The 25,428-nt window shown below is 40.0% G+C and overlaps 1 protein-coding gene and 1 pseudogene across 6 annotated transcripts in view; one reads left to right on the top strand and one right to left on the bottom strand.

Moving 5' to 3' along the window:
- The window catches only part of LOC137334751 (protein kinase C and casein kinase substrate in neurons protein 2-like), a 135,203-nt gene extending 133,045 nt beyond the window's left edge, over positions 1 to 2,158 (top strand). For all 6 annotated transcript variants that reach the window (XM_067999680.1, XM_067999682.1, XM_067999683.1 and 3 more), the window contains one exon: positions 511 to 2,158. In XM_067999680.1, coding sequence (XP_067855781.1) covers positions 511 to 623 — 113 coding nt within the window. In that variant the 3' untranslated portion in view covers positions 624 to 2,158. The remainder of the gene's footprint in view (positions 1 to 510) is intronic.
- On the bottom strand, positions 1,152 to 24,118 carry LOC137334459 (SAM pointed domain-containing Ets transcription factor-like; annotated as a pseudogene).
- Between the last annotated feature and the right edge of the window lie 1,310 nt (positions 24,119 to 25,428).

Here is a 25,428-nt window from a genome sequence, read left to right as displayed (position 1 = left end):
AGGAGATTGTTTTACAATCCGTATTCCTGTTAAAAATCAAATAAATAAGATGTACTGAGCCCTTTGAGTATGAGGGAGCTGAATCTGTATTTAAAATCATAGGATCGCTGAAGCAACCTGAGTCGGTGCTTGTATTGGTTTTATACTAGCTACTCCTCCAAGCTAATGTGTACCCCAACTGTTAAAACTATTCAATAATAAAATAACTCTTGGCAAACCAAAAGGATGTTGATTTGTAATTCTGACAGTGGTGTACTTGTACCAAAAAAATAAATTCCCTGTGCAATATTTCTAATAGGTTATTTGCTCTTAAGCATTTAGAAGAATTTGTAATGTATTGTGTGTCCTACATTATTCATAAAATTGAGCTTTGAGTTGATTATTTAATGGTTGAAATGTGAATTCTTGATGAAAACCATTTTCGTTTTAGGAATAATACTTTTTTCCTTTTTAAAATCGCTTGAAATGTGTTGCTTTATCCATACTAACACGGTGGTCTTTTTGTAACAGGTGATGAACTGATAAAAGTAGAAGATGAAGATGAGCAGGGTTGGTGTAAGGGACGCCTGGAGAGTGGGCAAGTTGGCCTGTACCCTGCCAATTATGTTGAAGTCATCCTGTGATGCAGGATGAACCACAGAAAATGCTGCAGCAATTTCACATTAAATGTACAGTTACATCAACTTAAAATGAAAATGATGTATTGATGTAGAGAATGTACATATTCATTACATTGAGGATTATGGTTATTTGTGGTAATGCTTCGCTTTGATGAGAAGAATCTAATCTTTATTGGAGTGAAAAATGTGCATTTTAGCAGGCTCCTGTCTTGTGTTTTGAAGTTCTCAGCTAAAGCTTCACAGTTATTGTAAAATCAGTTTTAAATATTATCTACAGTCCATCGCTATGGCAGCTTCAGTTTTCATAGACAAAAGGATTGTAAAGATTGATTTAATAACTTGCCTTGTGTGACTTGCTGAATACTAATTTTAAATGTTTATCTTTGCCTTATTGCAGCCTTGATGTGTGTTATTTAAGTAATGTTGCCATATTTTTTGCAGTTTTCAAAAAATTAACCTATTGTCAGTTTTTTACTTTATTTTTAAAGCTAGGACTCCCAATATTTACCCAACTGTTGGCTTTTTAGCATTTTAGTTCTGTTGCAGTTCCTCCTTGTTAATGTCTATTTCTTTTACATACATGAGGTGTACATAAGGAAAAATGACCTCGTGCTGTGCTTTAATTTCCTCCCTATAGTGCACATTTGTTCAATCATTTACACTCATTCTTATGCAAGACTGCATATGCTATCATTGGCATGGCTCCTTATGCAGGAATTTTGTTTTAATGCTGCTTTAGTGCGCTAGCTAAACTTCGTACAGCCTATTGCATGCATTTAGCACGTCAGTGAAACACTGGGATGTGTTTTTAGTTAAATACAATACAATCGTTGCCTATTACTTTAGGGATCATTTTCAATAGAAATATTAAGTACAGCATTAAGAATCAACCATTCTGAATTCTAAAATTTGTGGATTTTAATGTGGATGCCGAAAGTAGGTATCCATGTATTTTTGACATGCTATAATGTTCATAACTGGGGGCTATGGTGGAAGAGGAGCATCCTGTAAATGGAGGATGTTGAAGAGAATACATAACAGCGTTCTATTTATTTCTAATTGCTAGTACAGTCTTCTGCAAGCTCCTCAGATAATTGGAGAGTTTTTGAAAGGTTTGAAGATCTGCACTAAAATACAAGCTGGAATTCTCCTTTACAGCAAAAACTGCATATCCCTTGTACATATAAAAATTCAACATGAACAAAGATAATTGGGAAAGAGCATGTCCACTACATTGTTTCTGTATTCAATCTAAGGACTGTTAATGAGAAGTTTTGTTGATGTATACTTACTTTGCTTTATCAATGTCATAAAATATTCTGTGATTCAAATAATTGTGTAATATATATAATATATATAAATATATATATATAGAAAGAGAGGGGGGGGGATAAAAGTAGGCTGTAATCACTCTGTAACTGTGGGTGAATTGTATGCCAGCTTTAAATGAACAATAGTTTTTTTGGTGAATTTTTGTTCTGTAAAACCTTCCAATCAATCTTCACTACTAGAATTAAACTAGAAGTTGTATGTAGTAACAGTGATGTAGACTTGTGATTTAAAATGCGAAACTGGACAATCCCCATTGTTGAACAGGAATGCAAGAACTCTACAATGTTAGGTAAGTAGATAACCTTATTGGTATTAAGTATATTATAATCAAACTAAACTAGAGCCACATATACAAGAGTGGTTGGTAACTAAAGCATGTCATTTTTCTTATTCTTCGCCATTATCTGTGATTATGATGGATCATGTGAAATGATTGTATGAAGTGCTGCAAAGTAGTATCTTAGAAATGATTCTTGGTAATATGTCTCATTTAATCCAGTGAAAAGTTGGAGAAATGGAACCTATAGAATGCTTGAACAGTCAATAATGTTCTGCCAGTATCTCTTTTACACACTATTTAGAGGGGTAAAATCTTTGAAATTAAACCCATCTTTTGTCTCCGACATGTTGCATTTCCAATAAATTAGTTTACTTTTTTTTTTAAATTGCAATTTTTGCAACATTTTTGTTGGTTCTGGCTTCTATTAAAATGTAGCATCACATTCCAGATTTTCTCAGTATTGACTGTATTCAAAATGTCAAAATACTTTGTCATGTCATATTCTAAAACATTAGTGAGGAAATGTCATGTGAACTGAGCTATAGCTTGGTCTTTTTTGACACAGCAGCATGTTCATAGAAATGTTTACTTTAGCAACAACTTACATTTTATATAGCACCCTAAAGAACATTACTGAATACTTGGAGGGAGAGGGGTACGCCAAGCAAGGAGTGAGAGAACTTGTGAGGGGGGGGGGCAGTGGGCGGTTGGTGGAGGGTGAGAGAGACAGCTGAAAGCATGGTCAAAAAAAGAATTTGGAAGGCAGGGAACAAGATGGAAAATAGAGATTTAAGAAGAAAATTTCAAAGGGTAGGACAGAAAGATTGGTCTTTAATTGTGGAGCGGAGAGGTGGGGAACAAGAAGCATTGTTTAGTGGAGCCAAGAGGAGCACTCCCGTTCCTTCCACAAAAAACAAAATTTTGGGGCCTTTTTTTTGAGCGCCCCCCAGTGGTCCCTTTAAGGACCGTTGGTTAGGGTGTTAAAGACCCGTAAATGCCAGTCGGAGCTTGCAAACCACAAGCTACAACGAGGGCAAACAAATTACAAATTTAGGAGTTTGGGTCTGAAATGAGCGCAGCCAACCACATTTTAATATTGAAATGAGGTCTGTGCTCATTTTAGGCAGCCACCAAGGCGCTAAAAAAGGCTCTGACCAATTTAGCAGTGGCCCGGACTTCCAGGCACCAGCACTGCTAAATTGGTTATTCTGCTCGTTTCAAGCCCATAAAATGGGCATAACTATGTTAAATTTGGACCCCGTTGTTTATAAATATTTTGCTGATTCAGTAGCTTGCTGTAAAATTTTACTTCTGTTATTTAGTTTTAAGTAAATTCAACCAAATAATTTTAGCCTGTACCTATTAGTCTTTTGGCATATTTTATGCCATTTAGGAGAGAGAGAATGTAGTGGACAACCAACTTGATCCAAATGAGCAATATTGGGCTATTAAGGGTTGATTATTAAACCTGGGCACCTTAACCCAGACACAATGTTCATAGGACACAAGTTTCAGTTTGCAAGACTTTTAGCCTGCTTATGGGCACTGCTTTGTCTCCATAAACACAAAAGTGTTCAGAAAAAGCCTGGACTGTAACAATCACAGGAAACTGAAGACTTGACACGTGGTACATGGGTGTTCTGGTAGGCACTTAACAAGTCTTGCCTAAGTATAATAATTGTTGTATGTTATGAATGATTAAAGGCACCTGATATCGATGACCAGATATTTTTGGGAGAAAAAATTTGTAAACAAATTGCTGTCCTCCCCTTAAGATAAAAATTCTAGTAAGGGAATGTAATTCCACTCACACTTTGACTACATGAATCTGGTAGGTGTAGTTTTCAAAGATTATTCCTTAAGTTCCTGTGATTCATATCTATTATACTTCCATAATTTGAAGTGTTGGCATAGTTATATAAGGTGAAAATGGAATTATTGCTGGTAAACATGATTCGGTTTCTGAAGATGAAAGACTGGTATCAAATAGAAAATTAGGATCACATATATTGGTATGCAAAGTGTCGCATTCTGTAGTACTATATTTTCACATGGACAAATACTTTATCCTCTAAAACAACTGAAAATGTCAAATAAAATGTAACAAAACTTCTTAGACCAGTATATAGCTAATATTTATAGAAATTGTTCTGTTTAAGACCTATTATTTTATAGTAGGTGTCAAGGAATATTTCAAGGCAGTGACATCTGGAAGGTCAGAACACATCCTCAGTCACAATAATAAAGGGTTACAAATGTTGTTGGGCTCCAAAATAAGCAATTGCTTTGGAGTGCACTCCTGGATTTTATTATAATATAATACAAGGACAAAGTACATATCTGAATGAAGACATTCACAAGTGTGAAAAGTAACTGCTAAATAAATGAAACACAAATTGTGAGTGTACCTTTGATGTGGACTGGTGGGATGTGAATTTTACTCTACTGTGTGACACCTATTTATCATAGTTATCCTGTTATTACTTTACTTTGTCTTCACGCACAATACTACAGACACTGGAAATCTGAAATAAACACAGAAAATGCTGGAAACAGCTGGTCAGGCAGCATGTACAGAGAGGAAGGTAGGGTTAATGTTTTAGGTTGATGACCTTTTCTTAGAACCAGCTCCCCTTACTTGTATGCCATCTATTGGTACAAGCAAGACAAATCCAGAAAGATATTAAAAGTTCAAGGTGTTTTTATCCTCTCTAACTCCTGATTGCATGGCGTGATTAAACATGCACATCCATGCATGCTTGAGTTCTGAATTTTTCATACTGTTGAAATTGAATAGATATACTGTATTACAAACCTCAGAATTCTCTGCTTTGTATTTGAAATTAAATTTGAACCCTGCTACTAAACAGAAATGAATATGATGTGGCAATACCATTTACATTCTTAGAAGCTTCATAATGGTAAATTGGTAAACCAGTCACACTGAAATATCTGATTTCTTAATTATTTCCTTTTTGTAATAGGGCCGAATTGAACAGCTGCGTTTATCGTAATTCATTGCAGGCCTGTTCTTTTGTATTCCCCACAGTCAAACCACTTGTGCCGAGTCTTCAATCTTAAATATGCCTGTTTTAAAGATAAGAAACTGAGTTATTCTTGTGTGAACAGTAAATATTGATTTAAAAAGCTTTTAAGTGGAAGTAATAACAAAGTTGTCAGTATTTTAGTGATGGTGAATGTCAAGGTTGTAAGCAAAGTTTTGTCCAGCATTGCACATGTTTGTACCATGGACACAATAATGTAGATTTTGCTGTTGGTTTCACCCCAGATGTAGATATAACTGGGAGTATGGACAGGTACACTGAACCTCTGCCTAAAATTAGCATCATGCACATTTCTAGTCAGATGCAAGAAGCTTCTGCCAAAAACACCATTTAGACATCCACACCATTTCCTGCAGTTTTTTTTATTCATTCATGGAATGTGAGTGTCGCTGGCAAGGCCAGCATTTATTACCCATCCCTAATTGCCCTTGAGAAGCTGGTGGTGAGCCACCTTCTTGAACTGTTGCAGTCCATGTGGTGAAGGTTCTCCCACAGTGCTGCTGGGTAGGGAGTTCCAGGATTTTGACCCAGCTACGATGAAGAAATGGTGATATATTTCCAAGTCAGGATGATGTGTGACTTGGGGAATGTGCAGGTGGTGGTGTCCCATGCGCCTTTTTTTTATTCGTTCATGGGATGTGGGCATCGCTGGCGAGGCCAGCATTTATTGCCCATCCCTAACTGCCCTCGAGAAGGTGGTGGTGAGCCGCCTTCTTGAACCGCTGCAGTCCGTGTGCCCTTGTCGTTATAAGTGGTAGAGATTGCGGGTTTGGGAGGTGCTGTTGAAGCTTTGGCGAGTTGCTGCAGTGCATCTTGTAGATGGTACACACTGCAGCCACGTTGCGCTAGTGGTGGAGGATGGGGTGCCAATCAAGTAGGCTGCTTTGTCCTGGATGGTGTCGAGTTTCTTGAGTGTTGTTGGAGCTGTACTCATTCAGGCAAGTGGAGAGTATTCCAACATACTCCTGACTTGTGCCTTGTAGATGGTGGAAACGCTTTGGGGAGTCAGGAGGAGAGTCACTTGTTGCAGAATACCCAGCCTCAGACCTGCTCTTGTAGCCACAGTATTTATGTGGCTGATCCAGTTAAGTTTCTGGTCGATGGTGACCCCCAGGATGTTGATGGTGGGGGATTCAGCGATGGTAATGCCGTTGAACGTCAAGGGAGATGGTTAGACTCTCTCTTGTTGGAGATGGTCATTGCCTGGCACTTGTCTGGCGTGTATGTTACTTGCCATTTTTCAGCCCAAGCCTGCGTGTTATCCAGTTTTGCTGCATGCGGGCACGGACTGCTTCATTATTTGAGAGGTTGCGAATGGAACTGAACACTGTGCAATCATCAGCGAACATCCCCACTTCTGACCTTATGATGGAGGGAAGGTCATTGATGAAACAACTGCCCTGCAGAACTCTTGCAGTGATGTCCAGGGGCTGAGATGATTGGCCTCCAACAACCACTACCATCTTCCTTTGTGCTAGGTATGACTCCAGCCAATGGAGAGTTTTCCCCCTGATTCCTATTGACTTCAATTTTACTAGGGCTCCTTGATGCCACAATCTGTCAAATGCTGCCTTGATGTCAAGGGCAGTCACTCTCACTTCACCTCTGGAAGTCAGCTCTTTTGTCCATGTTTGAACCAAGGCTGTAATGAGGTCTGGAGCCGAGTGGTCCTGTTGGAACCCAAACTGAGCATCGGCGAGCAAGTTATTAGTGAGTAAGGTTTGCTTGATATCTCAGTCGACGACACTTTCCATCACTTTGCTGATGATTGAGAGTAGACTGATGGGGCAGTAATTGGCCGGATTGGATTTGTCCTGCTTTTTGTGGACAAGGATGTACCTGGGCAATTTTCCACTTTGTTGGGTAGATGCCAGTGTTGTAGCTGTACTAGAACAGCTTGGCTAGAGGCGCGGCTTGTTCTGGAGTTTTTCTACATTCCACTCTCAAAACATCGTCCAGTTGCTAGGTGCTGTGTTGGATGTGAAAGTGGTTTAATTGTATTTTTATGTCCCTTTAAACTGCTTTATAGCATTGGGTGTGGCGGAACACACTTAATTGCTGAAAAGGTTTTGTGCCATTGTTTTGATACTGTCATCTTTTTGGCTTGTTAGCAATTGTAACAGTGGGCGGCACTATTAGATTCCTTCTATATTTATGTTTTCGGATGAAGAGAAGCAACAGTGGGATGCTGGGCAGGTAATATTTCACCAGAGGAGGGCTCTGCCCAGCGACTGTTACCCTGAAATCCACTTAAGGTAGAGGTGCACTTATCTTGATTTGTCTGAAGAACTGTGTAGAGTAACATTTACCAAAGAATATAGGAACAGGAGTAGGCCATTTAGCCCCTCAAGCCTGTTCCGCCATTCAGTGAGATCATGGCTGATCTGTGACCTAACTCCATATAGCTGCCTTAGGCCCAGGAAGTTATAACAGCGTTGTGCTGTACGCTACAATCTGACTTGTAGCCAAACTCCACAGGCACGGCACTATCTGACCGTCGAGGTCACGTAAGCCTTGAGCTTTTATGCGTCAGTCTCATTCCAGGTTATCACTGGGGAAATCAATAACATTAACCAATCTGCAGTAGACAGAAGTATCAAGCAGGTGACTGAAATGTTGTTTGCAGAGCAAGCAATTTTAGCACTTTCTCCATGGATAACCATGAGAGAACACTGCACTTTTTCCAGGATTCAAGTCCAGGATATCATTAGCACCCACATGTCCCAATGAGCTCTTGCACACAATAGCTATGCATTCAGAAGCTGACCATCATCACTGAACCATGCAGGTAAATGCCCGCCTCCTAGGCAAGGTCACGATGTCTTTACTTAAGGAAATCCATTGTGCCCCATTATTTACCCCACAACAAAAATTGCAAGGTTAATTCCTCGGAGTCCACAACTACCCTCCACAGCAGTGACTAATAATACCTCTACAAAAGCCATGTACATGTGCTAAGCACGGGGACAATGATGTACATGCAGCTACCTTAATCATCATAGAATATACCATAAACATGTTAAAGCAGCACTTTGTCCTACAATACAGCCCAAAGTCTCCTGGACTATTACTGTATGCTGCATGATCTACAACTTTGAATAATTATGGAGCACCCAGAGGAGGAAGACAACCAACTACAGCAAGGGGATAAACAGGAGAAGCCTGAAAATCCTGTTGCAAATCATCTTTGCTGGCTGCTGCCTGGTACTCATTTACGAGACCTTCTCTTTCATCCACTTCTTATATCAACAGTCCTTTCTACATCATCTTCATGCTGTCAACAAATATACTTTGCCTACATTGTTTTTAGCTCCTAGTCAACTGCTAATAAATCCCATTCCTATCACCTGCTGATAAATTATTCAACATCACAACATGACACTAACTAGACACAGTGGTACTTCAAAGCCAAATTTCCTTCCCCCAAATGTGAAGTGTATGTCTGCCACATCTGCTCATGATTTTTTAAATATATACGTTGCTTCCCCTTGGTGCCACTGTGTGATGTGCTCTTTATTGTAACCTAGCATTTCTTATAGGTGACAGGACTAGGTGAGGTGCATATCTGGTATGTTGCCTGTGAAAATGTCTCAAGATTGAGTTAGCCATTAAACTCAGTGAGCTTGGGTCCTGAGATGGCCCAGCTATTGGCTTTGCCATTTCGGTGATTCTGGGAACTGCCTGGCCCTGTCCACTTTCTGACTACAGTCATAGGAGTGGGTTGGTGGAGGTCCCAGAAGTATTGCAGTCCTGAGAGCAATCACCATCATCATACCCATTCCAGCTATGTTTCTGCTACTAGGTATTGCCTCACTACGCTTACCAAACTGTGTGACTGCAGACCTAATGCACCAAGAGATCTGTGAAGCCCTGACTAACCTTAATGCAAGGGGATGCATTAAAAGCATTCCAATCACAGTGATTTTACTTACCTTGCTTTTAAATGTTACCAAATGGATTCAAGAGAGATCACCAGCTAGCAGAGCTTCATTGGCCGTACTCACTACGAGGCCACCAACCATATCTGCAGGTCCTGGTACATCCACCTAGCAAAAACGATGGCGAGTTGGCTACAGCAGTTCCTGATCAGCATGTAGCAAGATGCTGAGCTATGCTATCCGCTGCAGTGGGACCTGCAGCCAATTCCACTATGGAGCTGGACTGCCAGTGACAGTCAAAGTCAGCAGCACCATTACTTTTCTGCCATTGCCTACTTCCAGACAGGCACTTCTGTCTAATAAGGGAAGTTGCCTGGAGTGGCAAAAATGGCTATCCTTGTTACAATCACCTCATGGAGCATTATCACTTGCTCACTGATTTTGGTGCCCTTTCCCTTTAGCGCCTCTCTTACTGCACTGTTCCTAACACTTTTCAGTGTACAAAAAGCACTAGGAATTGTATGAGGATACGTTTCATGATTCGTAGCTTGACTAAAACAGACCATTGTTTTTCTTCCACCCCCAGCCCCATTCTGTGCAAGTCTTCTAAATAAATTGAGATTGCTAACAGTTTTGATGCCCCTAAGCTAAATAGGCCATGTAGTTTCCTTAAAGACTAATTCCAGTAATCAGTAGCAGAACAATATTCTATACACCCAAACCCACTTGATACTCCCAACAGCCTAAGAGCCATTATTATCTATTTCATGGTTATGGGAGAAAAGATGCCTGCAATAGAGAGCCATGCCCACACAACCTGGAAACTGACAGACTGCTTTCTAAGCCTCTTTTTGGGAATGTTCTGGGATGAGTGAGTCATCACTAAAACTAAACACACTTATTTGTGCGCAGTTATGATCAAAAAAATGTAAATAGTAGCCATGATGTGGAGATGCCGGTGATGGACTGGGGAGTACAAATGTAAGGAATTTTACAACACCAGGTTATAGTCCAACAGTTTTATTTGAAAATCACAAGCTTTCGGAGGCTTTCTCCTTCGTCACACTCACCTGACGAAGGAGAAAGCCTCCGAAAGCTTGTGATTTTCTAATAAAACTGTTGGACCATAACCTGGTGTTGTAAGATCCCTTACAAAAAAATGTAAAGGAGGGGATTGGACTCCAGCTGAATTTCTATTATTTTACTTATCTTGCCAATAATAAATAGACCAAATTAAAGAAGAAAAGGATATCTTGAATTAACAAACTTTTAGAAAAAGAACAGAAATCGTAGTTACCTTTTTCTTTATTTAACCACCCAATAAATCTTCCATAGTTCTGCTGTTTCAATAAGAGGTTTATTAAAAACTGCTAGAGATGAACTGGTTGAGTGTCTGTTGATACTTCATTTTGGGTTGATATATGTTCTTCATCTAGAACTGAAAGGAAGCTTTTTTTTAGAATGACATGAAGATAAACATAGCTTGAAAAAAATAACAGCAGATGAAAAGAGCATATTTAAAAGTTCTGCAAACCAGTCAATAGTGGGGGAAGATGGGAAGAATTATAATTGCATTATGATCTTGGTGCAAAGAGTAATGTCAACACCTAAAATGAGCAAGTGATAATGCTCCGTGAGGTGATTGTAACAAGGATAGCCATTTTTGCCACTCCAGGCAACTTCCCTTATTAGACAGAAGTGCCTGTCTGGAAGTAGGCAACGGCAGAAAAGTAATGGTGCTGCTGACTTTGACTGTCACCTAAGTTGCAAATTCTTGTTATGCTCCACAAAACAATCAATTCATTCCAAACCCCTATAGCCGTGCCTCAGAAGGAGAAAGGTACACCTTTCTGCTTGGGACATAGGGGAAATAAGTAAAGCCAAAGCAAGCTGCCATTCTCTTAGCACTTTTCTTTATGGTGGTGCGTATTAATCCAAGTTACTCTTTCTGTGCGAGAAAGAAATAACTTGCATTTAAAAGTGCCTTATCACATCCTTAGGATGACCCAAAGCCTTTAAAACCAATGATTTACTTTTGAAGTGCAATCCCTATTATTAGTTTGGCAAATACAGAACCCACTTTCTGTCCAGAAAGGCCCCAGAAACCCTCATCCATGCCTTTGCTACCTCTAAACTGGACTATTCCAATGCTCTCCTGGCTGGCCTCCCATCTTCCACCCTCTATAAACTTGAGCTCATCTAAAACTCTGCCACCCGTATCCTAACTCGCACCAAACCCTGTTCTCCCATCACCCCGTGCTTGCTGACCTACATTGGCTCCCAGTCCGGGAATGCTTCTATTTTAAAATTGTCCTTGTTTTGAAATCCCTCCATGGCCTCGCCCCTCCCTATCTCTATAACCTCCTCAAGCCCTACAACCCTCAGATCCCTGTGCTCCTCCAATTCTTGCCTGTTGCGCATTCCTGATTTTAATCATTCCACCATTGATGGCTGTGCCTTCAGCTGCCTAGGCCCTAAGCTCTGGAATTCCCTCCCTACATCTCTCCACCCCTTTACCTCTCTCTCCTAGAAGACGCTCTTTAAAACCTATCTCTTCAACCAAGCTTTTGATCACCTGTCCTAATACCTTATATGGCTCATTGTCAAATTTTGTTTGATAATGCTGCTGTGAAGCGCTTTGGGAATTTAAAGGCACTATATAAATGAAAGTTGTTGTTCAGATAAAGGAGCTTGTGTAATAATAAATTCAGGTCCATGCATGTTGGGTCCGATTTTTCAGACTAAGTTCCATAAACTAGAAAAATTTGAAAGTTAGATTGTAACCACTGGATACACATTGATGGGGCTGGGCTTCCACCCACCAACACATCCTGCAAGTAATCTAAGACTCGCATACTTCATGTACAAGTGAGCTGACAAAGTGCCAAATGATGAGCAAGAACACAGTATTATGAAGCCTTCTTGTTGGTGGACGGAAATTGCTCAGTGTACCTGGCTATGTGAGCTTTGGTCTTGTCTGTCTTTGGTTGCACTTGAAGCAAAATGGTAGACTCGGTGGAAAGGATTGGGGAAAAAAAATCATTAAAATGCTTTGCTGAGGTCACAGTGTAGCTTATGTTTTTTTGAGGGCTGCTTTTTAGTCTTTTTTTATTGTCATTGCCATTTGCCTAAAGTGGTGAACCATGCTTCTGCATTCATTTGGTTCCCAGACTATAGGAATTTAGGTTTAAAAGCAATTTTAAGGTTCCCAATTCAATTAACTAAACAGTTCAAAAACATAAAAGACAATCTTGAATTAACTTGGCATCTGTTATATTCCAATGGCCTTCTGCATATCATTCTTGCAACTTTTTTTTAAAGAAAGTGAATTTTATGTTAAGGCTTTAAAACTCATTCAAGACTAGATCTACTGCAAAAATTATTCAACTTGAGTGTCAAAACTGAAGCTTAAATCAAGTATTTGAATGCTCCATTCTCCACAAGCATGTTACTAGTTGAAACTCCAGCTGTCCTCCAATCTGTGAAGCATTTATTCCTCTAAGATGAGTTTTGTTAGATCCTGGCTGGGAGGACTATGCATTCTGTCTTAGGAAACAAAAAACAATACCTGTGGTAGTATTTTAATTTTGTCTTTATTTCTTCAGTAATTCAGAAATGACCTGAGGCTATGACTTTGGTTTGGTACAAGTGACCAATTTGCAGACTGCTCACCACCCAAGTGGAAGGAATATGGGATTAGAAATATGATAATAGATGGTTTGCTTAAAGTTGTGTTAAGTGAGTGGGCAAAACTATGGCAAATGGAGTTCAATGTGTGCAAATGTGAGGTCATCCACTTTGGACCCAAGAAAGACAAATCAGAGTATTTTCTAAATGGTGAGAAACTAGGAACTGTAGATGAGCAGAGAGATTTGGGAATCCAAGTACATACATCAATAAAAGCTAGTAGACGGGTACAAAAAGCAATCAATAAGGCTAATGAAATGTTGGCCTTTATCTGAAGGGGGCTGGAATACAAACGGGAGGAAGCTATGCTTCAGTTGTATAGATCCTTAGTCAGACCCCATCTGGAATACTGCATTCAGTTTTGGGCACCACACCTCAGGAAGGATATATTGGCCTTGGATGGAGTGCAACATATTCACCAGACTAATACTGGGGCTTATATTATGAGAACTTGTTGCATAAACTTAGCTTGTATTCCCTTGAGTATAGAAGATTGAGGCATTTAAATTGTTAAAAGGATTTGATAGGGTAGATAAGAAGAAACTATTTCCACTGGTGTGGGAATCAAGAACAAGGAAACATAATCTTAAAATTAGAGCTAGGCCATTCAGGACCCAAATCAGGAAGCATTTTTTCACACAAAGGGTAGTGGAAATCTGAAACTCTCTTCCTCCAAAAGGCTGTGGATGCTAGGACAATTTTAGCTTTCAAGACTGAAATAGATTTTTCTTAGGTAAGGGTGTGAAGGGATATGGAGTTAAGGTGTAGATCAGCCATGATCTAAATTAATGGCAGAGCAGACTCGAGGGGCTGAAAGGTCTACTCTTGTTCCTATTATCTCAGCCACACAAATCATATTGAGTGCAGCATCAAGGCAAAAAAAAGGGGACAAAAGGCATCCCTGTCATGTACCCCAAAAGGTTGAAACGTAATGACACCTGACTATTTCTTATAGCTGAAGATCCAGGATGGGAGAAGATCCATTCAATTAAACTGTCACCAATGACAGTCCATTTTGAACAAAAGCCTTGGGATCAAGGAAACTACCATATGTGAGCCAGGCCTCTGCTGTACTATGTGTATGATGTTTAGGAAGTTAGCATACTTAGAGAGTACCTTCTACAAATAAAATCTGGCTGAGGCTGAAGTAGTTTAGCAATTAAATAGTTCAGACTGTTATTTAGTTGCTGATTTGAATCCACTCTATGTAGTTAGGTTATGCAAAATAATTCAGTCTTAATTTATATTGCAGCTACCATTCTCAGGTTTAAAAAGTGCTTGGGTTGATGGGACTCCCTGGGCATTATTTAAACCTAGTTTAACTCTGCGCTGACATCAAATTCCACGTAGGGTGAACATGAGATTACTCCCTCCAGGATATGTCTCGTGTTTTTTTCTGGAAACAGGTTAGTCTTGACTCTATTTACACTACAACCTCAGCATCACTGCAAGGTGGCACCAATGCCAAGGTTATAGTCTAAACATACCTTTAATTATACCATTACTTTGTAATACCAAACTAACTCATGTTCACATAATAATACCGTTACTTTGTAGCAACAAGGAACCAAGTCATATACCCATAATGGTATCATTATATTTTACATCAGCAACTAATTCATGCCCATAATTATACCATTACTTTGTAAAACTAAACACTTAACTCACTGTTACAGATACCACTAGTTTGTAACATCAAGTAACTAACTCCCTTTTTGAAAACTAACTTTGCACTGTCCAAGTTGTGGAGAATGGTCCCTACAGTTGCTTTTCTGATTTTCCGATAGAAGACACATTTTAAAAACATTTCTGGATGGGGAAGGAGAATAATAATTGGGAGATCCAAGTTCTTTGTTCTAGTATTTTTCAATATTGTTGAGAACCTTGCAGTTTGCATAGCAACAACGGACATGACTGAGTTAAACAAAGGAACTTGTCTTAATACTATTGAACTGTACAATAACAAACATTAAAGCTTTTTTTGTCAAGCTGATATCGGGTAGTCCTCTGGTTTGAACATAGACTTCTGTAACTTCAGACTTTAGCTATATCCACATTTTCAAATCTCTTTCAGTTTCAGACCCTAAGGTTTTCCATCTTTCCCATTGTCTTGCATTTTCCAGGCCTTCCAATTCTTTAGCTATTTTATACACTTAGTTTCTTTGATGTCTTAAAGCTTCTATATATTACTTGACAGATGACCTGTTACATCGTTCTACTCATGATTCCTCTCTGAGTTTGTCTTTTTTATAATATATATGTTTGTTTTTATTTCTCCTATTCCTGTTTATTAATATGTTTGCCTGTCTCTTATGTTCTGATGAAGGGTCCACACTTGAAACATCAACTTGTCTACACAGGTGCTGACTTACCCATTTTGTTCTGTTTTTTATAAATGGATTTGAAAGATTGTTTCCAATTCCCCATAATTATTTAAGCTGAACAAGGACATATTTGTATCATGAAAATGTCAAAATATAATACTTTTGTTTCTTATGTATTGATGTCTATAATATTTTGGTTAGATATTTGAATTTAAAAAGCCATTCAAGTCAACTGATTTCCATAGATCCAAATGTGCATGGAGCATATCACCACTGGTTGGTGCTCTCTGTTTAAACTGTTCCTCTGATAGATTGCACAGCTGTCTACCATTCAGATCCAAGAAACTCTTCTTCCTAATGTTAGGCAGCCTATATTGATGCTCAATCCACAAAATCCACTTACCAACATCGTCTACACTCCATTCTATGGGATCTTTCAAGAATCAAAAGGGCATCAATGAACACAGAAGAAATTACCACATTAGTGCTTTATTTTTACCTCCATAATTCCTCCACCTTTTTCTTATACAACATCTACTTGACAGGTACGGTATTTAATATACAAACGTAGCCTTTTATGTTGCAGTTAATCTCTTCCCCCCCCCCCCCCCCCCCAATCTCTTTGAAGAAACAACTTTTGCTATACAGTGTGTGACTGAAGCAGAATTTCATTCCCGTGTTAGATGGGAAGCATTTCTGTAATGCTTGAAGATGAAGTAAATGTGAGCTTAACCAGAGACCATGTGGAATGTACATCACCTTTTCCTGTCTACTCCAAAAGGTGGTCAATACCACACTGTCAGACTGTTACATTCAGGATAAAATCAACAGTCAGATTTATTTACAGATAAGCAAGGATACACTGGCCATATGTGAAATTGAGAGATTTTCCAAGTGCTAGCAGGAGGACCACAATATGGTCCAGAAGTAGCACAGAGTGGTCAGAATTCTGAAAAGGAGCTCCTATTCAGCATTATTCAGGAAGAATGGAGTCAGTGTAGCTAATCAGGAACTTGAGATGCAGTCAGTACAGAAGTAGGAACAGGAGTAGGCCATTCAGCCCCTCGTGCCTGCTCCGCCATTTGATAAGATCATGGCTGATCTGTGATCTAACTCCATATACCAGCCTTTGGCCCATATCCCTTAAAGCTATCTATTTCAGATTTAAATTTAGCAATTGAGCTATAATCAATTCCAGTTTACGGAAGAGAGTTCCAAACTTCTACAACCCTTTGTGTGTAGAAATGTTTTCTAATCTCGCTCCTGAAAGGTCTGGCTCTAATTTTTAGACTGTTCCCCCTACTCCTAAAATCCCCAACCAGCAGAAATAGTTTTTCTCTATCCACCCTATCCGTTCCCCTTAATATCTTATAAACTTCGATCAGATCACCCCTTAACCTTCGAAACTCCAGAGAATGTGGAAAATTGCCCAGGTATGTCCTGTCCACAAAAAGCAGGACAAATCTAATCCGACCAATTACCACCCCATCAGTCTACTCTCAATCATCAGCAAAGTGATGGAAGGTGTCGTCGACAGTGCTATCAAGCGGCACTTACTCACCAATAACCTGCTCACCGATGCTCAGTTTGGGTTCCACCAGGACCACTCGGCTCCAGCCTTGGTCCAAACATGGACAAAAGAGCTGAATTCCAGATGTGAGGTGAGAGTGACTGCCCTTGACATCAAGGCAGCATTTGACCGAGTGTGGCACCAAGGAGCCCTAGTAAAATTGAAGTCAATGGGAATCAGGGGGAAAACTCTCCAGTGGCTGGAAGATGGTAGTGGTTGTTGGAGGCCAATCATCTCAGCCCCAGGACATTGCTGCAGGAGTTCCTCAGGGCAGTATCCTAGGCCCAACCATCTTCAGCTGCTTCATCAATGACCTTCCCTCCATCATAAGGTCAGAAATGGGGATATTCGCTGATGACTGCGCAGTGTTCAGTTCCATTCGCGACCCCTCAAATAATGAAGCAGTCCGAGCCCGCATGCAGCAAGACCTGGACAACATCCAGGCTTGGGCTCATAAGTGGCAAGTAACATTCGCGCCAGATAAGTGCCAGGCAATGACCATCTCCAACAAGTGAGAGTCTAACCACCCCCCCTTGACATTCAACGGCATTACCATCGCCGAATCCCCCACCATCAACATCCTGGGGGTCACCATTGACCAGAAACTTAACTGGACCAGCCATATAAATACTGTGGCTACGAGAGCAGGTCAGAGGCTGGGTATTCTGCGGCGAGTGACTCACCTCCTGACTCCCCAAAGCCTTTCCACCATCTACAAGGCACAAGTCAGGAGTGTGATGGAATATTCTCCACTTGCTTGGATGAATGCAGCTCCAATAACACTCAAGAAGCTCGACACCATCCAAGATAAAGCAGCCTGCTTTATTGGCACCCCGTCCACCACCCTAAACATTCACTCCCTTCACCACCGGCGCACTGTGGCTGCAGTGTGTACCATCCACAGGATGCACTGCAGCAACTCGCCAAGGCTTCTTCGACAGCACCTCCCAAACCCGCGACCTCTACCACCTAGAAGGACAAGAGCAGCAGGTACATGGGAACAACACCACCTGCACGTTCCCCTCCAAGTCACACACCATCCCAACTTGGAAATATATTGCCGTTCCTTCATCGTCGCTGGGTCAAAATCCTGGAACTCCCTAACAGCACTGTGGGAGAACCGTCACCACACGGACTGCAGCGGTTCAAGAAGGCGGCTCACCACCACCTTCTCCAGGGCAATTAGGGATGGGCAATAAATGCTGGCCTCGCCAGCGACACCTACATCCCGTGAACGAATAAAAAAAAAATACAACCCCAATTTGTGTAATCTCTCCTCGTAACTTAACCCTTGAAGTCCGGGTATCATTCTAGTAAACCTACGCTGCACTCCCTCCAAAGCTAATTTGTCCTTCCGAAGGTGCGGTGCCCAGAACTGCTCACAGTACTCCAGGTGCGGTCTAACCAGGGTTTTGTATAGCTGCAGCATAACTTCTGCCCCCTTGTACTCTAGTCCTCTAGATATAAAGGCCAACATTCCATTAGCCTTCTTGATTATTTTCTGCACCTGTTCATGACACTTCAATGATCTACGTACCTGCGACACAGCAAAAACATAGCCGTAATAGGAACAGGAGAATCTGAGGAGGTGAAGCCTGATCATGATCTAATTGATCAATATTTGTTGAGTTCAGTGTTTGTCTGTGAGGAAACAGTTTACACAGCTAATTCATTCAATTAATAACTTGTGCGGTGCCCTGTTCAATCACTATTCATGAGGGGGAGATTTTAGTCAGAGTTCTTGATTTATAAGTAACTTGTTAGGCTTTAATTAAATTCATTATGCTGCTATCAATAATTGAATTTAATTTTGGCAACTCATTTATATCCCGAAGTTGAAGAATTTATTATTGGCCACCAGCATAATTTGATAATTTATCTATTATTTTACGATCAATTCTAGTCAGGAAATATCTATTAAGAAGCAGTTGCTGCCTATACATTAAAATTCAGTCAATAATCTGTGCTATGTTGAGTTGGCATGAAATATTTTTCAATTCTGAAGTACGGTGTGCTTACTATGGGTCTATCTACAGTATTGAGCTGCTAAACCAAAGTAGGTACTTAGGTTCTGAGATAAAGTTTTGGCATCAAAGGGCCTTGAATTCTTTTAGGTAAAGTGTTGGTCCAAATGACCCTAATAATGGAGAAGGATTAGTGTGAGGCGCAAACAGAAAGCTGCAGTCCAGTAAAGAAGGAAGTTGGGAAATATCAATAGCAGAAGTAACTTTACACATTTGATGTTCAATGTAGCCAGTTGGGTGCATCCAGAAACGTTTTGTTTGTCGTTAGCCATTAATAGCCTGTTCACATTTTTTAAAAAAGGAAGAACTGAAAGTATTGGTAACCTTGACCCAAGCAGTGCCATTTTTTTTTGAGATGAACAATTCTGAAACCAATTGATCTGCAGACATTAATAACATGTTAGTGTAAATATGCCTTGAGGTGAATGTACATTCAAAGTTGCCACAGTACATATATGTTATAAGAGAACAGAACAGAAGAAAAGAAGGAACAACCAGTTTACCAAGTAGGTCAAGCTGCCTTAGACCGTGGTACCCAAAAAAACAGTTGATGAAAATGATGGTGAACTTGAAATCATAGGTTCACCACAGCCAATTCACAAAAGGGATTGACTCATGTAAGTGGAAACATGGTCTAGGCTATGAAGGTTATCCAGTGAGTAGAAAGAAGAGTACAGGCTTAATTGAAAATTAGAGTCAGAAACTTGATTTAAACTAGGTTATAGTCCAACAGCTTTATTTGAAATCACAAGCTTTCGGAGCTTTCCTCCTTCGTCAGTTGAGTGCAGGGTTCCATAAAGGCACAGCATATATAGTCAGAGAACAATGCCTGGTGAAGACAGAGAGAGAGAGAGACACCCAAAAGGCCTTTCGGGTCTCTCTCTCTCTCTCTCTCTCTTTCTGTCTTTGTGTTCTGACTGCTTGTGTATTCAGTATTCTTGGATGTAATGTTCCCCTGTCTGAACACCATCCACTCCTTTGATTGCTGTGATTACCTCTCTGCCGAGGTGTGATAACGGGCAGTTGGAAAGATTATCTGTAATCACCAGGCATTGTTCTCTGACTATATATGTGGTGCCTTTATGGAACCCTGCACTCACCTGACGAAGGAGGAAAGCTCCAAAAGCTTGTGATTTCAAATAAAGCTGTTTGACTATAACCTGGTGTTGTACAACTGCTTACGTTTGTCTACCCCAGTCCATCACCGGCATCTCCACATCTTGATTTAAACTGGTAGAAGAGGCTCAATTCCTAATGCTGGCCTGTGCTGAGATAGCTGATTTCAGCTGGGGTGGGGCTGCAACAGTCACTTTGAGTCCCTGAATTAGAGCAAAGAAAAGTTAACTAGGCTTTCCTTTCCTTATCACTTATTAGTGACCCCTAATGAAAATGGCAAGTACAAGTGTGTGGATGTTGGATGATTCACAAAATTAGGCTCATGATTAAACAGCCAGCCAGCACTTATTGCATGGGCTCACACATGGAAAATGGACATTTGGGTGAGGTACCATAATGCTGCAGCAACTGTGTATCACAATCTTGAAGGGAAGGAGGGAGACGAATATTAAGCAGAGCATCACCTTGATTGCTTTTTGCTACCAGTGCATGTGCTCATTGATGTGATACCATCCTCTAAGGAGGTCTCATTACCAATGCTTTGATGCGTGTTTGTTTATGTTTTTGCCATTGGAGGATGCTTCAGTGACAACAAAAATGTAATATAAAAGTGGCATTATTTTTGGACTTGGTTTACTGAACTATCTTAAACCTATTCTTTACTAATGATAATTAAAAGTGATGTGATGCACTGGAAATAAAAAGTACTTTGACCTTGCCATATAGCCTGTTCAAAAAATTTAGAGAATTTAGAACATATTTTCCAGTCCCAGCGTTGCAGTGGCAGAACCAGAGTGCTGTGAGTTTCTTGCTTTCCCAAATCAGGAAAAGCTAATGCCGCTGGATCTTTCAGGGTCGACCATTTAGTATTCAAGGTGAGCTCCCAATCTATATTAGGCCAGGAAGCAGGAACTTGCCATCGAGAATGGGGTGGGAAATAGTGCACACATTAAAGCTGCAACTTACAATTGAAAGCCTTGGCACAATGACATCTTTGAAGGACATCACACATAAAATCATTGTAACACAATTTAGCTGCATGATGTTTGGTCACTTACTGATGGGCTGCAGGTTGAGCAGATGACTGTCATTGTGTATGTGCTCCTTCAACTGACAATATGTTAAAACTACTTCTCTGCTTGTACAACAAATGACACATAATACAAGAGAACATCCAAACTGAAGGAGGGCTCTGAAATTATAATCCCTTGTATAGCTTGGGGGAGGCCACCCTGGATATCCTTGCATATAAGAACATGGAAAGAGTAGGGGAAGGTGAAGCTGCAGGGGTCCCCCAAGTTGATGGCTAGTACTATCCTGTTCTTATGTCTTGTCCCCTTTCTCATTCCCTCCCATACACTCATCATGCAGTATCTTACAATACAAGCTCTGTTTGGAGGTGTGTCTTTGAGCAAGCATTCTAACATTTATTTATTTTCTGTCATTGTAGGTCTGGTAGACCAGCCTGCCAGTGGCCCAGAATAAGAAGGCACCTTGCATCTCTCGCCAATATATACAAGTACCAACACAAACATCCTGGACGATGTAGCCAATGAGTTGGAGATGGTAGCTCTGGGTGATTCACAGTCCATAGGTGAGGAGGAGCAGGAACCTGATGGCTGCCATTACTGACCCCCTGTACTTTGGGAAATGCAACAGCGCAGTGACGTTGAACAGTCATGTTATGCTACTGTTGGGTATTAGGTAGAAAAAGAGATGAAAATGCAGTCACCTGCTTGATACATCTATGTACAGCATATTAGTTGATACTGCAGATGATCCCTATGCTGGTCTGGTAGGGGGTGGAGGCAGAAAGGTTAGGGATGATGATGAACATGACTGCAACTGGCAGTGCTGACCCTAGTCAGCAAGTTGGTTACTGGTCACCTTGTAGCACGATCCTGACACTGTCTCCCTGCTTACTTAGAACCTGCAGAGGTAGTTGTCTTCAGACTTCTTCGGATAGATGTTCCAGAGCCTGCAGATATGATTTGTGGCAAAATGGTGGTTGAGGGCTATCCAGCTCTGGTGCCAGCTGATCTCCCTAGCATGCCTTTTTCAACTTGTATCATTTCAACCATGAAATACTATATTTGTGACTGTTTAAAACCAATCCCCATCATTAATGTCAACTTGACTTGGCAACTGTCAAGGGACTCTCTGGCTTGTACTTAAGATACCATTTTGCTTTTGTAAGAGTTTGTATTGTGAGAGCCCTTTTTTCAATTCTCCCTGTTCTGCTAAAGGCTTGTAAACACTTCAGTTACTGTTGGCTTTCTGGTGATTTTGCAGATATTTGGCTGTTTTTGTCTTAACATAAACATTCCCTACATGTTCTGAAAGGAAATTTTAGAAATACATTTTTAAAATACTCAAAAAAAAATCCAGAGACTAAAAAAAAAGTTGAGAAAAAGAGCAAACAAAAAACAAAATCCAGTACTGAAAAGGTACTGGAGAAATAAAAACAAAAAAAAAATCACAAAATGTATCTGCCTCTCTGAAGTTTTTTGCATAAGAGTGCACAGTGTAATTCCTCCTCACCAAACAGACAAGAAATCAGGCCGTGTCTTATTGTAATATATTTCAATAAATTAAGCACTTTTAGGCTGGCCTAGAAATTTATCTGGAAGACTGTGCAAATTGGGCGATTCCCTGCTGATATCCTGGATCCCACTTATATATTCCGCACTGGCGGGACCAAAGTCCACCAGCCTGAAAAGAACAATTTTGCAAACTTCTTAGAAATCAAACACTTTAGGTTTTAAATAGGAAACGGTAATAAATGTCAGCTACTACTTGAAATAAACAGTAATTGATTCCATCTGTGCATCACTTAAAGCATCTGAAACAGTGACCTGTTACCTCTGCTAATTTTGTTGTAGGTTTAAATGTTTACCAGTTGACCTTCACCTGATCAAAATGGTGTTGCCACAAGTACTATTTTCTCACTAACTGCTTCAGCCTTGTGAGTCAGTGAATCAACCTAAAATGTGTTTGCTTTGATATACAGTTGAAAGGAATCCCATGGGATATTTTAATAAAACAATCTGGATACAGTTTCAATAAAGTTCAAGAAAATGCTTCTCAATTATTTATTTTTATGATATGGAGGAAGTCTGATTTTTAAGAAATGTGGTTCTAAAGTGCAGAAAGAAAGAAATACTGGAGTCAATTTGTAATCCTCATATGGATAAATAGTTGCTCGTTACCTGGAGATATGTTCAAAAGTCTACATGCTGTCTAGATTTCATTCAACACTTCTCCCAGTAACAATGAATCTGTTCCAACAAAGACTCTACTTCATCCACATATCCAGCGCCACAAGGAAGGATTTTATGATCGAGGTTCGCAGAGAACGTTTTGAACTGGGTAGAGTACACCAGGGGACGGATTGACTGATGTAAAAGGAACATTCCTGTAGAGCTCCTTGCTGTGCTGAACGTTAGCAGTAGACAGGACTTAAGTTTTCTTGACAAAAAGAGGACAGTAATGAACCACAAACAGAATATACAAAACTTTTGTTTGCACTTCATTGAAAATTTCAGTCTGATTTGGTAAAATTTCTTTGGAGTTCCCAAATTCTGCCCCATCCAGCTGAAGGTGATGTGAGTTTGGTGCACTGTAGTCCATTTTGGTCTTGTTTCTTACAGTAAATTAGGATCATCTGTGAATGTGAAGAGCACCAAGATTTGCACAAGACTTAAATATCTGTATTTATAATAACTTGCGCCCCCTACTCCCATTATGCCCTGATACCTGAAGGCTCCGTAACCACTAAAGGTATCTCTGATGCTCTGCATTTGAATGTTTCGGGGCTGCATAACAAACTCCATTCTTCATTTAAAAGGCCTGACCTTTGTCGTAGCTTTAACTAGATGTGTTACCATGGCTTTTCCACCAGCACACTTTGTATTTGTTGGAGAATTGGATTAAGTAAAACAATTCCTCAGTAATGTTTTAAGTAGTTGCTTCAATGGGTTTGGGTGGCGGCAAAGGATTGAGAGGACAGTAATCCCAAAACAACCAATTTGTCATTGGGGTCAAAGCGATTTCAACTTAACTTTTCTCCTGTGAGTTGATTTTGTTTAACTAGCCTGCTGCATGGACATTAACATTGTGTAATCAGGAATACAATACCTCCAAGTTTTGACTTTCCACCTCCTGACAGCCTGGCAGTACAGTGTCCCAAATCCACTTTGCCAACACTTTCATCTGCATCCATACCAGGGTTTTGTTTTGCTAAATCAAACACCAATATGGGAGAAAGGCTTTAAATGTTGAGTGATGAAGGAAGTAAAACTAAGTTGAAGTAAAAAATAAAAGTGTAGGGGAGCCATAGGAGTTATAATAAAAGAATATAAACGATTGTTTTATTTCAGTAATTTTAACACAAAAATAAAATTAAAGGAGGCAATCAACTTGAGAATTTAAAATAAAAAGATTGTGTCTAGTGATGCAGTTTTGCACAGTACATAGGAAAGTACAAGAACAGAAAAATCTCCACTCCCTCAATGTTCCATTTATGTTACCACTACTGAGCTTTGTCTCTAAGTTAATGTTGATACTGTTTTTCATCAAGGTCTTGCAGTTGTCTCAAGGGTTTCATTTATCTTTTGGAGTGGGCATGGAGACTGGGAGAACTTGGGTATAGGCTTCGAGCTCGCAAGGATGAGGTTGCACTGGTTCAGCTGGTGCTTCTTGTGAACTCCTTTCTGGACAGCGAACATTTGGAGATTGGGGGAGGTTTTATTCTGCTGAAGTTTATACGTCTATCATCGGGGAATCATTGTTTACAAGGCCACATCAAGACAGGTGCGATTCATTAATGGTATGCTTCCTCTGCTTTGCAGCAGATCAAAGTGATTCCTACATTTTAAAAGGGAGATAAAACAAGTCCAAGGAACTATAGACCAATTAGCTTAACTTCGGTGGGAGAAAAGATAATGGAATCCATACTCAAAAATATAATAGAGAAACATTTAGAAACCAAAAATATAATAAAGAGTAGTCAGCACGGATTTCAAAAGGCTATACCCAAGTTCTCCCAGTCTCCATGCCCACTCATGCTTGCCCAACCTTATTGAATTCTTTGAAGAAATAACAAAGGGTAGATAAGGGTAATGTAGTAGATGTAATATATTTGGATTTTCAAAAGGCTTTTGGTAAGGTACCGCATTGTAGACTTATGACTAAGGTCAGAGCATGTGGAGTCGAGATAAGTAGCAGAATGGATAGCAAGATGGCTACAAAACAGAAAACAGAGAGTAGGGGTTAAAGGTAGTTACCCAGACTGACAAAAGGTGAGAAGTGCTGTTCCACAAGGATCGGTGCTGGGATCAGTGTTGTTCACCATTTACGTAAACAATTTGGACTCGGAATCAGAAGTACAATTTCAAAATTTGCGGTCGACACCAAATTGAGCGTTATGGTTAATACTGAGGAGGACTGCGACAAAATACAGGAAGATATTAATAAACCTGCAGAATGGGTATGTAATTGGCAAATGAATTTCAATGTAGATAAGTGTGAGGT

The sequence above is a fragment of the Heptranchias perlo genome, chromosome 18 (genome assembly GCF_035084215.1).
Source record: "Heptranchias perlo isolate sHepPer1 chromosome 18, sHepPer1.hap1, whole genome shotgun sequence".
Lineage (NCBI taxonomy): Eukaryota > Metazoa > Chordata > Chondrichthyes > Hexanchiformes > Hexanchidae > Heptranchias > Heptranchias perlo.
This window is presented reverse-complemented; position numbering and strand designations above follow the sequence as displayed.